We start from the raw sequence: 16,030 nt of genomic DNA on the forward strand, positions 1-16,030 counted from the left end.
TCCCCACAATGTGCCAACACTCTCTCCTTCTCCACCCCAACTCCCTATTTCCATTTGTCTATTTTTCCTGTCCCTTCCTGCCTTCTTGTCATTGCTTTTGGGCAGGTGTTGCCCTTTTGGTCTCGAATACATGAACCAAGAAGCACATTCCTCACATGTGTTATTGTTTGTTTTATAGGCCTGTCTAATCTTTGGCTGAAGAGTGAACTTTGGGAGTGGCTTCAGTTCTGAGTTAGCAGGGTGTCCAGGGGCCATAGTCTCAAGGGTTCTTCCAGTCTCTGTCAGACCAGTAAGTCTGGCCTTTTATTTTTGTAAATTTGCATTTTGTTCTACATTTTTCACCCTCTCTGTCCAGGACCCTTTTTTTGTGATCCCTGTCAGAGCGGTTGGTTCTCCGTCACTCCTGAAGGATAAAATTCTTGATTGACAGTTCTTTTCTTTTCAGCACTTTCAGTGTCATGCCACTATCTTCTGGCCTCTTTAGCATCTGATGAGTAATCAGCTGTTATTGAGGATCCATTGTACATGATGAGCTGGTTTCCTCTTGCTTCTTTCAAGATTCTCTATCTTTTGTCTTTGGTGGTTTGACTACGGTGTGTCTAGGTGTGGATCTCTTTGAGTTTATCTTGGAGTTTGTTGAGCTTCTTGGATGTGTAATTTTTTTTCATCAAATTTGGGAAATTTTCAGCCATTATTTTCACAAATATTTTTTTCTGCCCCTTTCTCTCTTCTGTCCTTCTGATATTCCCATTATTTGTATATTGGTGTACTTGATAGTGGCCCATAAGTTTCTGAAGCTTTGTTCACTTTTCTTTGTATTCTTCAGACAAGGTAATCTCACAGTACCTATCTTCAAGCTCATTGATTCTTCTGACAAGTCAAATCTTCTGTTAAGTCCCTCTAGTGAACTTTTCATTTCAGTTATCGTGCTGTTCAACTCCAGAATTTCTATTTGGCTGCTTTGTAATTCCTCTCTCTATTGATATCCTATTGATGATACATAATTGGCATACTTTAATTCTTTAGACATGATTTAATTCTTTGAACATATTTATTATAGCTGATTTAAAGTCTTTGTCTAATAAGTGCAACGTCTGGGCTCCCTTGGTAATAGTTTCTATTGACTTTCTTTTGTCCCTGTGCATGGGTCATATTCTATTTCTTTGTGAGTCTTATAATATTCTGTTGAAAACTTGATGTTTTTGATAATATAATGTGGCAACTCTGGGAATCAGACCTCCCCCTGACTTCTTGTTGTTGTTGCTGCTCCTGCTGCTTGTTCAGTGACTTTCCAAGATTAATTCTGTAAAATTTGTATTATCTATAATGTGCAGCCACTGAAGCCTCTGTCCAGTGAGCTAAGTGGTTAGCTAAGGACTGAACACAGATTTCCTTAAATGCCTTGAGCTGGTAAATCTCCCACTCTTTGCCAAAGAAGCTCTGTGTGTGAGTTGAGGCATGCATTCAAAGCTCAGGCAATTTACAATTCTGCCTTAGCCTTCAATTCCTGCTTGTGCAGGGTCTCAAAGTCAGCCAGAAATGAAAGAATGAGAACTTCTTAGGTCTTTCCAGAGCATGTGCATAGCCCTGCTTGAGCTTCCTTTTCAATTTTTTATCCAGACTCTTGTTTGCCACATCTGGCGTAGCAGTCTTAGGCAGCTGTGATGTTAAACAATTGTAGCTGCTATGTTCAACGAATACCCTGGGGATAGGCATTTTCCCAGGGGAGAGCTCCAAGGCAGATTAAATAATGACAATGCTCTGGAGATGGGCTTTCCTAGGAGCTCCAAACCCAGTTTAACTCCTCAGTTGCTACTGGTTTTCAAGGTTACTGCAGAGCTGCGAGTGGGGGAGAAGGGAGCAGGCTAAGTTAAAACACCACAGATCCCACTGTTCTTACCAAAGTTCTGTAGTTTTCCTTGGATACTCTTCAAACTGTTGTATGCCTTTGGTTAATTTTCAGAATTCTTAAAAAGTTTATTTTGATAATTTTGCCTGTATTTTATGGAGCAATGGATGTATGGAGGTCCTTACTCACTCCACTATCCCAGAAGTCCTTTTGGTTAGAGATATTTTCTAAGACCAGTCCTGCCAAGGTATTAACTAATAAGGGAGGAATTCACAGGATGTAAGATTATAGTGCTATCCTCATTGTGGAGTTACCTATGTTTAAAAAAAAGAAAAGACTCTTAAAGGATGAAAAAAAATGTTTTGGGATCCAAAGAATCGTCCTAAGACACTGGAGTAATATAAGAGCCTCTGGTAAAGTCAGCAGGCTGCCAGGACACACACCTAGATCTCTGATGCCTAGCTCAGCATTTCCTCGTCCTCCCCTAAGCGATGACTTTCCCAGGGGAGGGGAGCTGCCATATTTTGAGTACTTCCTCTAGCTAGAAGTTTCATACTCATTATCCTCACAGCTTACCAGCAAAAAGAAAATTATTTCCACTCTAAAACCCAAAAAACCAAACCCACTGCTGTCAAGTTGATTCCGACTCATAGTGACCCTATAGGACAGAGTAGAACTGCCCCATAGAGTTTCCAAGGAGCACCTGGTGGATTTGAACCACTGGCCTTTGGTTAGCAGCCATAGCAGTTAACCACTACGTGACCAGGGTTTCCATTCTACAGATGAGGAAATAGAGGCTCGAACATGTCATATGACATACCCAAGCACTCATGGGAAGAGAAGGGATCTCACTCCAGAACCAATTCCCTGGCTCCATCAAACCCAATGCCCTGACCCTCTAGCTGATTATGGGGTGGGCAGGGAGGCTGTCTGTGGAGGTGACTGTCATTACAATTTTGAGAACAAGTGGTTTGAACCCCCCTTCATATAGCCCTCTCCCCTGGGAGATGTCTCCCCACAAGTCACACAGCAGGGTACAATAGCAAAGTAATAGGTATAGCTTTGTCCCCTGCCACAAAACCCTGCTGAGCTAGCCTCCCAGGTCATCTCCATGCTTCAGGCAGGAGCCAGAGCCTCCAGGCAGTCCCTCAAAGTCAAGGATGGCAGGGGAAACCCCGGCTGGGACTTCAGGGCTGGGAGTGTAAGGCTGTCCTCTTCACGTGCTCAGCAGAATAAAGTCCAGGAGCCTGAGTGTCCAGAGCCCCACCCAGTCCACCGGCCAGCCCAGAGCATGTGTGGAGGACAGGAAGGCATGTCTCCAAATGCCAGGTGCCTGGCATCCTGACCAGATCACAGCTCTACCCCCTCCCACTGACTGCAACAAAGGAGACATATTCGTTAGAAAATCTTTCACAAAGGACAAATTTTAATATCTGGATATTGGCAAGGGAGTAACGATGACAACAGTACACTCAGGTGTGTTTCATCATCTTCAGGTGGATCATCTTGCCGGGCTCTCACAACCACCCTGCGAGGTAAGCAGGGCCGGTAACTGCAGACCCACTTTACAGGGGACATGACAGAGGTGATCCAGCTTTCCACACATTCCACCCGGTTGCGTCCCTGCATCTGACCCAGGCAGCTCAATGCCTTGGGTGTGCAGGGCTCCCAGCAAACACAGCAGACACCTCAACTTCCTTAATTACACAATGAGGGACCAGGCCACCCCCTCTCTGAACAGAGTCCTTCTTAGTGACAGGCATAGTTCTTAGATTCCCAGCTTTTGTCCTCTGAGCTTATGAGTGCCAGTGATTTCCAGGTCTATGGTGGCTGTGCCAGCCAGCCAGCCAGAAGTCTTGGCAAGTCCTGGGCATAAATGAACCTGGAGCTAAGTAGAGGGACCACAAGCCCCTTGGCCCATTGCTGAAGCCACTTCCTGGGGCCAGGCACCCTATCAGGAGAATAGTTGACTGGGCACAAAAGGGGTTCCTCCTTGCTCCATTGGCCCTACCCCAACCACCTGTTGGTGAAGGGGCAAGGAAAATGGCCATTGCTCCCTTCGCCTGCCTCTGTCTCTCACCTGGTGCTGCCTATCCTTCACAATTCTTCTCCAGAAAGAGGGCAGGGCTGCACCCCTCCCTCTGCAGGGGCCAGGCTCAGCGCCAGGTCCAATCTGCTACCCACACTGGAGTTCTTTCCACTCAGGAGCCTTCCCCAGATCTCACAGCAGGAGGGCCCCACGCCAGTGCCACCGCCTCGATCTGCCAGCGGCACATTGGGCACTTGGCCGTGTCCCTGAAGACCCTCCTGGCACAGGAGCTGCAGAAGTGTGTGTGGCCACAGGGGAGAAGGCAGGTGTTGGCAGCATGGTGGAAGCAGATGGCACACTCCTCCTCTCCTGCTCTGGCTGGAAGAAGGGAGGACACAGGTCAGGGGCACATGGGGTGGTGGGCAACCTGCTCACGAGATAACCACATGACAGAGAACTACACAGTCGGGTTTTGAAAAATATTCACCTCATGAGAAAATGCTCACAATGTAGTTAAGTAAAAAACTTGGAGACAAAACATATTACATATACATACATATCATAAAATTCCAATTTGGAAAAAAAGGAAAACAAAATACACACCATTCCTCATACACATATGACTGAAAAATACTGGACAGAAATCCACCCAAGAGGTGATGGTGAACTCCGGGTACAGGGATAATGGGTTAATTTTACTCCCTTCTTTATTCTTTAATATTTAATTTCTTTAAAAAAAAAAAGTTTTATTGTGTTTTCCGTGAAGGTTTACACAGCAAATTAGGTGCCCATTTCACAATTTCTACACAAATTGCTCAGTGACATTAGTTACATTTTTCATAATGTGTCCAGTTTCTTACTAATTGTGTTATGGTTGTTTCATTTCTAGTACTCTAGTCCCCCCCCACCCCCACCCAGCCCCCTTTGTCTTCTCATCTTTGCTTTAGGGTAACTGTTGACCTTTCAATCTTATATAAATGGTTTTTTAATGGAGCCCTGTACTCATGGGTAATATCCTTTATTTTGTAAGCCAATCTGTTAATTTTGCTGAAAGGCGATCTCCGGGGATAGTTTCTATTCAAGGTTTAAAGAGTATCTCCGGGCGATAGTCTCAGGGAGTCCTCCAGTCTCAGCTGGTCCAGAAAGCTGGACTTTTTAAGAATTTGAGTTCTGTTCCGTGTTCTTCTCCTGTTCTATCCGGGTCTATCTATTGTGGTCCTGATCAGAGCTCTTAGTAGTGGTAGCTGGGCACCATCTAGTTCTTCTGGTCTCAGAGCAGATGATGAGGCCATGGTTCATGTAGCTATAAGTTCTGTGAACAGTTTCTTCTCTGAGACTTTGGTAATATTTATTTCTATCTGGCAAAGCTTTTACAATGAGTGTGCATTACGCTTTCAAAGCAGGAACAAAATGATATTATCTGGCCATCATGAATGTGCTCTAGTGAGGTAAAGTTGGCCAGTGGTCCAGAAAGCAGAGCTGTTAAATTGATTTTAGGTGTTTAGCAGGCAGAGCCAAGCCTTCTGGCCCAAAGCCCATGAACCTGGGCCATGCTGGAGACTGATCTGACATTCAGAGAGACATTACCAAGCTCCCAGAGCTCGGGGCCTCCCCCAACCTCCCACCCCATTGCTAGAGTCTTGGGGAGTTCCTGGTGCTCAAGGAAGCTGCTCACCTTCAGGCTCAGGTACAGCATCATCGCTGAGGAACCAGGGCTTGGTGGTGGGGAACCAGCTGGCTGCAGGGTCTACGGCAGAGTGGGAAACTCAGCACCTGGCTTGAGCAAACCCAAGGGCTCCCATCCCACCCCACCCCGGAAGCAAGATGTCCAATTCCTTTCTTTCCTGGATCTCAGGACTGGAGCTCCCAGCTGATTTTAAGGTCCTGCCCTGGCCACCCCTTCCCCGACTTAACCCAGCAGAGGCCAGGGTTCATGAGGCTGTAGATTCTTCCTCGCAAACTGCCCTTTCGTCAGTCTCCTCCTCTGCCCCACTGCCACTGCCCGGTGCAGACCCTCAGCATTATCCACATTCCCAAACCCCGGTGTGGATCCACACCTCCGAGAAGGCCGTTGCTTGGGTCCCACTCTGGACCTCCCAAATCTGGTGCTCCAGGTGAGGCTCCAGCAGCTGTGATGATTTTAAACAAAATCCCTGGGTGTGGGGGGTTGGGGGGGCTGCCTGTGCAGGTCCAGGGACCCCCAGACCAGAAATGCTAATATTTCTTTTAATGGGTGTTCCCTGCTTCTACTGCCCCCCTGAATCTACTCTCCCCTCTGGAGGCCAGAGAGATGGTTACTTCCCCAGTCTCACCGTTTCCCTACACTTGGCATTTCCTTTGCTTACCACACCCTTGGCTCCTAGAAGCTGCTACTTAGACTGCAAAGCCCAGCACAAGTGGTTCTTCCTTTGTGAAATGCCATCAGCCCTTTAACAGGTGTTTGGGTGCTGATCTTACTGTCATCCATCAGGGACTGGTCTTGTCTCTCTCCTGCCCCACACCTGACCCTGGGGTAGGGGCTGGGGGAATGACTGACTGAATATGAATGAATGAATCAGTGGGTCTTCCCGCGGCCCTTAGAAGCGGCTCAGGTGCCACCTGAGCCTCCACCTTCCTCCCGGGAGTGGTGCCTGGGTACCTGGTTGCCTCACCCAGCAGTTCGATGGCCTTGGTGGTCCCGTACACGTCCATCACGGCCCAGAGAGGGGCGCCCATGAGCACACCCTTGCGCAGCAGGATGCGGGGTCCCGCGTTGACCTCGGCGAAGAGCCGGCCGCGGCGGTTCACCCAGAAGCAGACCACGTCCCCCGCGAGCGCGCAGCCCTCGGGCAGCACGGCTGCCCACGTCGGGCTCTGCTCCTCCAGGTCGGGGCACACGAAGGGCGGCAGGCTGGGCGCAGGCACGCGCGCGGGGTCCAGGCGCGTGAAGCCCACGCGGAGGCCACCCCGCCAGCGGTCCTCGTGCCGCAGGACGCGCAGCACCACGCGCTCGCCGGGCGGCACCGGCCGCTGGCTGAACACGATGCCGTCGTGGAACGTGGCGCGCCGCCTCGCCGTGCACCGCCGCGCGTCCAGACGCACCTGCGCGCCCTTGGCCTCGGGGTGGAAGCGAAGGGCCTCGCGCGGTGCCTCGGCGCCTGGGTAGCGGGAACCGGGAACGTCAGTGCAGGCCGGGAGGGACCCGGACCCAACCGTTTCCCCAAGCCACCTTAGCAACCCCCAGCTTCCCCGGACCACCGTGACACCCCCACCCCAGCACTCCGGAGCTACCTCCCCCACCGCCGAGCACACGCCGTCCCCGCCCCCCTCACCACTGCAGTCACCCCGGGGACCCCAAAGACCTGCCTAGAGCCCGTGGGGACCCCGCTTTGCGTGTCCGGCGTCTAAGTTCCTCCCGTGACCTCCCTAGGCCTCAGTTTCCCTCCCTCAGGGATGTCGTCGAGAAGGAACTGATGCCTGTACCTGCTCAGCCTAGCTCAATAGCGTCGTGATTATTACTGTTGTGAAACCAAGCTGATTTTACGACAGTAAATAGGACAGATTTTAGAGCAGTAAGTATAGCATAGTCCTGTTTTTGTTAACTACACACTTGCACATACCCAGACCCAAACCCAGTGCCGTCCAGTCAGTTCCGACTCATAGCGACCCTATGGGGCAGTTCATCACACGCATATACATGTGTCTCAGTCATCTAGTACTGCTGGAACAGAAATACCACAAGCGGGTGGCTTTAACAAACAAATCTATTTTATTGTAGTGTAGGGTGCTTGATATCCAAATTCAGGGTGCTGGCTCTAGGGGAAGGCTCTCCCCCTGTGGGCTGTGGACGAAGGTCTTTGTCTTGTTTGAGCTTCTGCTCTTGTGGGTTGGCATCTCTCTTCCCCCATCTCTGCTTCTCTGGCTGGCTTGTTTAATTTCTTTTGTATCTCAAAAGAGACTGATTCAAGATACACCCTACGTTAATCCTGTCTCATTAACATAAAGACAACTCATTCCCAAATGGGATTATCACCACGGGCATAGAGGTTAGGATTTACAACACATATTTTGGGGGGACATAGCTCATACCATAGCAATGTCCAATGTAATACCTATAAACAACCTGAACCGGGCTGGGCCGACCTCCTGTGGTCAGATGGACCAGGTGTCAGTGCTATTTTCCTCCCTGTTCATCAGGCTTCCTGATTTTCCCCAAGGTGAAGCTGCAACACTTGTGAAGGAGAGAAAGGGGCCGAGAGCCCCCCACAGGATGTGGGGTGCAGCCTGGTGAGGGGTCCCAGGTCAGCCTTTCAGTATCTTGGGCTGTGCCCAGGCAAGGCCTGGTGTGGCTCTGAGACCAGGGGATTTCCTGACATGGAAGGCAGGCAGAGAAGGTTCCTTGCCAGACAGCCCTTCCTCCCAAGCCTGCTGCCTGGAGGAAATGGGGAGAGTTCCCTGCCTGAGAACTGCCCACAAGGAGTTCCTGTGGCCTTGTTCCCACCCCAGCCCTCCTCCACTGCTGGACCTGCTCTCTCTGGGTTATCTTATGTTGAAAGTAAAAACAGGTAAATTCAACTGGAACTTGAGCCAGACCCCAGCCTAGAGGGATGCCCCTACTCCCGGATCTGGTCAGTAGCCACTGATGCCAGCTCTCTGGTCCAGCTCAGAAGGGGACGAGGAGGGGAACTCAATCTGGTTGGGCAGAAGAGACACTCTTGAGGTCACAGTGAATCTGCCTCTGACCTCCACAGGCCAGGTAAGCCCACCATGGTTCCCTCACCCCAGGTGTTAGGGACAAGCCCTCACCCTGGCCTGAGGACCTCTGGGCCTGCCCCTATCCTCTCCTCATCACCACCCTGCCCTCGCAGAGCCTGTGTCCACACTCGCCACTCCCTTGCGCAGCCTGGCCCTTGCTGTTCCCCCTTCCTGGGATGCGTCATCTCTCCCAGCTGTCCGCTGCTTCCCCTCCCCTCCCACAGGCCTGCCCAGGTCACTGCTCCTTGAGGCAGGTCCTCAGCAAGGGGAAGTCCCCAAGTAAGCACATGGCATGGCCTGGAGCCATATCAGAGGCCCTGACATTGGGCTGGATGATTTTGATTATTGAGCCGCTGGGTGCAGGAGGCCTTCTGGAGGCGACCTCCTCCACAGGGTGGGCAGGCAGCTGGGGTGCCGATGGGCAAGGCCTCACACCTAGGCCTGGGTCTGCTGTGGCCTGGGCAGCTCACTGCCCCTCTGGTCTCGGTGTCCTTATCCACAAATGGCATTGATAGGCCTGCCCAGCTAGGGCCTAGAAGCTCGGGTGCCTTCCCCAGGGCTGCTGAATGTGAGGGGTTAACTGCCCCTTGGACAGGTCTCAGGCTGTGGGAGAGGGCAGGTAGCGGGTCTTGGTGTAACTAGCCAAACCCAGGAGGGTGGGAGCTGATGCATCACTTGGCTGGGTCACTGACCATCCCCAAGGTGGAAACTGGAGAGGAGGCCTGGAGTAGGCTTGGTAGGGGACAAGGGCAAAGGCCCCTAATGCCAAGGAGCTGGTGACCAGAGTCCAAGCCCCAATCACCTCTGCCGAGCACTGGCTCAGGGCCAGGCCCCCTCCACAAAACCCCACATTCAACCCTCCTGCCACCCCATGAGGCAGAAAAGAACCCCCTCAGCAGGCTCTGGCCTCACAGCAACCAGAGCTGGGGTTTAAATTGGGGGAGGGGGCAGCCTGGTCCCGCGCAGCTCCTACAGGGATCCAAAGACCCACCGTCCTCAACTCCCTGAGCCTAGACATAACTAACAGGGATGAGCTCCTGGCTTGGAGCCACTGTCCTGCTGCCCTGGCCCCTGCACAGCCCCCCAGGAATGGATGCAGGCTGACTCAGAGCAGGCCAGCAGAGGACTCAGGGGAGGTGAGCTCACTTCCCATACACTTCCTGGAGGGGAGCAGGGAGCTGGCTGTGCAGGAGGCAGTCCGGAGAGGAGGAGGAATTCCCGGGGAATGGCCTTGAGGGGTGCATGAGTCCCTTAGTAGGGCAGGGAGGAGATGCAGGCCTTGCCCTGGACCAGACGGTCTGCAAATCTCACCCCATCCCTGCCTCAGGAGCCTTCCGGAGGCCCTGTAGGGGCCATGTTTACATCATGCCCACAGTTAGAGGGGGGACCAGTGAGGCGAAGGGGGCACAACTGGCTGCACAGGCCACTCGGCAGCCAGCGGATGTGAGCGGCCTTCTCCCAGCTGCACTTCTGAGCCCCTTTCAAAACTCCCTTGGGCAGCGCCTCAGGAACTGTGTGAGTGTGACCTCTGCCAGGCGCCGCTGGGCCCCCACGTCCCCACCCACTCTCTCTGTGGTATTGGCTGTTCCCTGCTCAAGGCCGAGAGTGAGCTGGGCTGGACCCACCTGGCCCTGCTGGCCTGGCCACATGCCAGCAGGCTGGCATACTCACAGAGGCACTGCTCCACAGGTCTCTGCTGCCTGGGTTTGGAGGTGGGTCACAGTGGGTGTGGGAGGTGTGGGCGCCCATCTGGAGCCCCTTCCTGGAGCCTACAGGGCCGCAGGGGACCTCCCATCCTCTGACCGAGGCAACCCATTTATGCCTACTCCTGGGGTGGGAGGTGGTGGAGGTGGGCACAGGCCAAGCCTGGCTTTCCGAGTAGGCCTGTCCACAGCTGGCTGGGCTGGCATGGTGTCAGAGCACTCACACTCACCTTCTCACACACCCCCTAGAGGTGGCCATTCTTCGGATAAGCCCCGTTTTCAGGCAGAACCTTGAGATGCAGAAAAGTGGGGTGGCCTACCTACCCACCTACCCTGCCCCATGAGCTCCCCAGGCTGCAGGGACAGGACCCTGTGCCAGGCTTGCCGACGAGGACCTACCCCAGCTGCTGGGGAGCTGGAGAACCACAGCTCGTGGCCTTGGGGTTGCCTCCACCCCTGGACAGGCGATTCACATCAGAGAATCACAGGTCTTGGAATCTAAGCAACAGAAGGTCGGTGGGGGCCCCCCAGGTCTTCATCATTTCATCACACCCCTCCAGCCATCCAGCCTCTCCAGGTGCCAGGCACCCTCTGAGCACCTCTTTGAATTGTCCCCCTAACCCTGTGGGAAAGCACTCAGTGGGGCGGAGGCTTGGAGAGGTTGTGCAAGTCACCCAAGGTCAAAAGTGGGGGAGCCCCAGCCCGGCTCCTCGACCTCACACTCCTGCCTCGCCTCCTGTAGGGCAGCGCCATCGCCCTGCCTGGAATCCAAGCACGGTTGCCGTAGCAGCAGCGGCTCTGGATGCAGCCACCCAGGTGTGCGAGCTTTCGGTGTAGCCGGGAGGGTAGGTGCCGAGCCAGACTCAAGGGGGTGGTTCTTTGCTCCGGGGGCAGGGTCCACTGATGAACAGCCCTGATCTCTGGTGATCAAAGTCAGGGTTCCCCATCTCCTGCCCAGCACACGCCCCTTCCACTAAGGGAGTGCCGTACCCTCAGGTGGGGCTTGCAGAGAACCTTCACACCTGGTGACCCTTTTGGTTGGTGCATCCTGGCCGCCCTATAAGCTGGCAGCATGGGTCACGCTGTCCCCAGCCTATGGATAAGGAAACTGAGGCCCAGGGGAAAAGTGCCTCACCCGCATCCCACAGCTAGACCCTGACAGAGCTGGGACCCTGACCCCTTAAATTCTACCCTGCTGCCCACCGCCACAGCAGGGGGCCCAGGTGGCGCAAACAGTTTGTGCATCGGCTACTAATCAAAAGGTTGAATCTACCCCGCGGTACTGCGGAAGAAAGGCCTGAGAATCTACTGCCATAAAGTTACAGCCATTGAAAACCTGTGGAGCGCAGTTCTATCTACTCTGACACACGAGAGTCGCATCCTCAGGCTTTGGTTTCTGACTACAGCCTCTCTAGTCTCTGTGTAAAAGGATCTGAGAGGCCGGCAAGTTGGGCAGGTCAGCCCATCCTTGCAGGGACCCGGGATCTATGTCACCCAGCCTCTGTTTGGATTCTCGCAGTGATAGGAAGCTTGCTACCTCACGGAGCCAGAAGTGCTTCCTGAGCAGTGTTTACACATCAGGTCGGGGACCACACCTCTGCCTCCTGAGATTGCTGCCCTGGCGATGACATAAAGCCCCTTCCACCCCTGGCATCTGCAGTCCAGGCCACCTCAAGGCTCCCAGGGGTCCACTTACCAGCCTCAGAGCAGAGCTGGGCCCCCATCAGCCTGGGATCCTGGGGAACAGGTCTCCGAGTCAGGAGGGAAATTGCCTCGAGGCTGCCAGTGGACAGGTTTCCAAAGGCTCTGTGGGTTTTCTTGTTATGGGCTGGGGATTGTGTTTCAGGGTTGATGATTAATTAGATGTTGCTGTCACGGGTTGCAATCGGGGAATTTCCTGGTGATTTCTCTTGGCTCAAGGCAGACCTGCGTCAGCTGGCTGGTCCAAGGAAGGTGGCAGGGAGAGGACCTGGGTAGGATGTACGGTGGACTTCTCTTTTGCTCCAGACCCGTCGCTCTCAGCTTAACTGGGCGTTATAACTGCCTGCTGCACTTTAAGGAGTACCTGTGCCCAGGCCCTGCGCCGGCCCCCCTCGCCTCTGATTCCACTGGTGGTCGGGGGGCGGATCAGTATTTTTAAAAAATTACCCTGGATGATTCTTACGTGCAGCCGGGGTGGAGAGCCACTGCTGCTGGCCCTGGCACGCAGAAGGTGCTCAATCAGTGGGCTGAACTGGGTCGAATGGAATTTGGTGCCTCCCAGGACCCAGGAGGTCGTGCCTGCCCTGAGTCCCCTGCAGAGAGGCTGCAGGCTAAGCAGACAGAAGGGGAGAGTCACGTTTGTGACTGCTCCCCAGCCTGGCTGGTGCTGGAATTCCACTTTCCAGCCGCGGTGGTTGTGTGCCGTGGAGTTGATTCCGACTAATAGCGACCCTACAGGACAGAGTAGAACTGACCCATAGGGCTTCCCTAGGCTGTAATCTTCATAGGGAGCGCATCGCTAGGTCTTTTCTCCTGCAGAGCTGCTGGTGGGTTCGAATTGCTGACCTTTCGGTTAGCAGCCGAGCGCTTATCCATTGCGCCACCAGAGTGCCTTCCACTTTCCAGAATCCCCCACAAAATGCTCACACCCCTACAGGAGACCCCACCAAAGGCCTCTCTCCCGGTGTGCTAGCTGGAACAAAGAAGTCAGAGATTTCTGCCCCTCCATTTCCGTTAGGGAAGCAGGTTCCTCCGGGGAAAGTGGCTTGCTCTGACCTAGCGCTTCTCAAACTGCAAAGTGCACACACATCACCTGGGGAGCTGGTTAAAGAGCAGACAGGCTCAGCAGGTGGGGGCTGCGCCTGGGATTCTGCTGATCTGTGGACCCACCTTAGGTGGCAAGGCCCCTGATCGGATCCGTTTGGTGGCTTCTGCGTACCCTGGAATTCCTCCAGGCTGAGCCTTTGCCAGGATCCTAGACCGGGGCCATGGCCAGCAAATGCTCTGGACTCAGCTAAGAGGGGTGGATATCAGCAGCTGAGGATGGTGGTGCTGTTGACGGAGCTGGGGAGGTTGGCTGGGCTGAGAGAAGATACCCACTGCTGTTGAGTTGATTCCAACCTCATAGTGACCGTATAGGACTTCATAGTGACCCTATAGGACAGAGTAGAACTGCCCCGTAGGGCTTCCAAGGAACAGCTGGTGGATTTGAACTGCCAACCTTTCGGCTCACAGCCGAGCTCTTAACCAGTGCACCACCAGGGCTCCGAGAGAGAATAGGGAGTTTCGAAACCCAGGTTTGTCCCATGGGTTACCGTGGGCAGCTCACATGCCCTCCCCGCCAGGGGCCTAGTGTTCCCATGTATAAAACGGGAAGCCAAGATCAGCTGGTTTGTGTTCTCTTCCAGCCCCAACATAGGTGACTTTGGTCTTCGGGAGGGGAAGGTGACAGCAAACTGGCCCTGGTTGACATCCGAAGACGTTGCTGCCGGGCTGGACCTTCTCTCCCACATTACACCCCTCGCCGGCTCCTCAGCTTCTCTGCTGGAAGCTGTCTTCCAAAGGCCAAGGCAAACCTGTGAGGAGTCAAGGTCAATCAAAGTGAATGCGAGGTTGGGGGTTCCAGCTGGCCCAGCCCAAGGTGAGGGGCCCCCAGGTGTGTGGTCCTGGCTGGCTCGACCTGAAGGGTCCCAGGCTCAGGGGCCCCTATCATGCCCTCAGGCCCTCAGGCACCATTGGTCTCTGGGTGGTGCTAAGGCCTTTCTCAGATCGTATCCCTCATTCTCTCTCCTCCCCTGCCCCGGCTGCACCTGTAGCACTGGCTGCCTTGGGAGTTGCCCAGAGAGCTGGAGCCAAGAGCACCTTGTTGATAAAAAGAGATATGGGATGGAATCTTATCGGGGAAACCAAGTCTGGAGCCTTAGCCTGTCTGGAAAATTACAGGTCAAACCGTGGATGTCAGACTGCCCCATGCCGGCAAGCTGGTGTGGAGGCGTTGAATCTGCAGAACCTCACTGAGGGTGGGCACAGTGAGGAAGTGGAACCCTGCCTCAGGCCTGACATCTAGGGGAGGGAGGCGTCCAGGTAGACCCCCATCACACATTCCCACATTTATTTTTTTAACTTACACTAATGAACTCGATGGAGCCCTGGTGGTGCAGTGGTTAAGACCTCAGCTGCCAACCAAAAGGTCAGCAGTTCAAATCCACCAGCCACTCCTTGGAAACCCTATGGGGCAGTTCTACTCTGTCCTATAGGGCTGCTAAGGGTCAGAATCGACTCGACAACAATGGGTTTGGTTTGGTTTTTTTAATCAACTCGACGGCAGACAATGACAACAACACTGTGCTAAGTCCTCTACTGTACTAACTTGCTAATCCTCATGGCAACTCCTTGAGAAGGTTCTGGTAATCAATCTCATTTCGCTGATGGAGAAATCGAGGCACAAAGGGATTAAGCAACTTGTTCACAGTCACAAGGGAGTAAATGGCAGAACCAGGGTCTGACTCGGGAGCCGGTGCCTCAACCACTGTGCCATGCCCCTCCACGCCTCCTCACTCGAGGCACTTTGCACCCTTGTGAGTGTCTGTTATCTTTTCATACCTTCCCCACTGGACTGTGCTGGTACACGGGGGGAGCTTCTAGATATTTGCTGACTGGTTGCCTGGATGCGAGGCGGAGGGTGCCCTGCGGTGGAGACAGCACCCCGCTCTTCCCTCCAGCGCCGTCAGTGGGGCAGAGCTGGTGCCTGGAAAGTCCTTGTAAAGATTTGTTCCAAGAAGGGGTGACTGGCCCAGCGAGACCATGATTGGGCCGCCTCTGCTGGCTGTATTCAGTACTGCCGGATGGACTGAGCCCCGTGACCCCTCAAGGGTAGAGGGTGGGCAGGGAGGGTCGGCACACCTAGGGGGAGAGGTCAGAGACAAGGGTTTGAGGCTTCTGAGGTCTCTCCGCCCCTTCCCCCCACCCCACAGCTCACCATACTCGCACCCCACCCAGTGTCTGCTTGCTGCCACACTGGACCCCTTGTTGGCCACCAACCTTCAGTTTGCCCAGTGCGCCCGTTATTACAAAGTGCTTCCACAGGGGTCACATCGTAAGATGCCTCAAGAATCCCAGAGGGAGCAGAACGATTGTTTCCACCCCCATCCTACAGATGAGGAAGCCAAGGGCTTGCCCAGGGTTCATGCCAACCTGCAAAACCCTGTGGGAACCCAGCCGCATCTGGGCACCATGAGGCAGCCCAGCCCTTCGTGGCCTCCTGCCATCAAGGGCCTGGGACCCCTACCATATTTTACTCGCCTGTGCTCATCACCAGGCTGAAACCCAGAGGACGGGGGCTGGCTTGCCCCTAGAACAATCAGGGCCCTGAACACAGTAGGGGGTCAGCAAGGACGCGTCAGTGCCTAGCAGTGCTGTGAGGCCGTTTCTTCAAAACATACATATAGTTTATCTAATGACCCAGCAGCGGAAACTCTGGTGGCGCAGTGGTTATGTGCTACAGGTGCTATCAAGAGGTCGGCAGTTTGAATCTACCAGGCGCTCCTTGGAAACTCTATGGGGCAGTTCTGCTCTGTCTTATAGGGTCGCTATGAGTCGGAATCAGCTCGACAGCAGTGGGCTTTTTTTTTAATGACCCAGCAATTCCACTCCTAGACAGATACCCAATATAAACAAGTATGTGTGCTCACAAAACCTGGTGCACAGATGTTCAGAGCAGCCTTGTTCACAGAA

General features: G+C 53.7%; 1 protein-coding gene across 2 annotated transcripts; it reads right to left on the minus strand.

Annotated features, from left to right (window-relative positions):
- Positions 1-3,945: 3,945 nt before the first annotated feature.
- On the minus strand, positions 3,946-13,896 carry NEURL3 (neuralized E3 ubiquitin protein ligase 3). Of its 2 annotated transcripts, XM_003422023.3 has the most exons (4): positions 12,012-13,896; positions 6,530-7,015; positions 5,554-5,625; positions 3,946-4,256 (listed from the first exon to the last, which is right to left on the minus strand). In XM_003422023.3, exons 1-4 carry the CDS (start codon positions 12,037-12,039, stop codon positions 4,051-4,053), a joined length of 792 nt encoding a protein of 263 aa, XP_003422071.2. In that variant the 5' UTR covers positions 12,040-13,896; the 3' UTR covers positions 3,946-4,050. The 2 variants fall into 2 exon arrangements, 1 of the variants encoding a protein (XP_003422071.2); XR_010317882.1 differs by lacking the exons at positions 3,946-4,256; positions 5,554-5,625; positions 6,530-7,015 and adding an exon at positions 7,261-7,815.
- Positions 13,897-16,030: the final 2,134 nt, after the last annotated feature.

The sequence above is a fragment of the Loxodonta africana genome, chromosome 15, assembly GCF_030014295.1.
Source record: "Loxodonta africana isolate mLoxAfr1 chromosome 15, mLoxAfr1.hap2, whole genome shotgun sequence".
Lineage (NCBI taxonomy): Eukaryota > Metazoa > Chordata > Mammalia > Proboscidea > Elephantidae > Loxodonta > Loxodonta africana.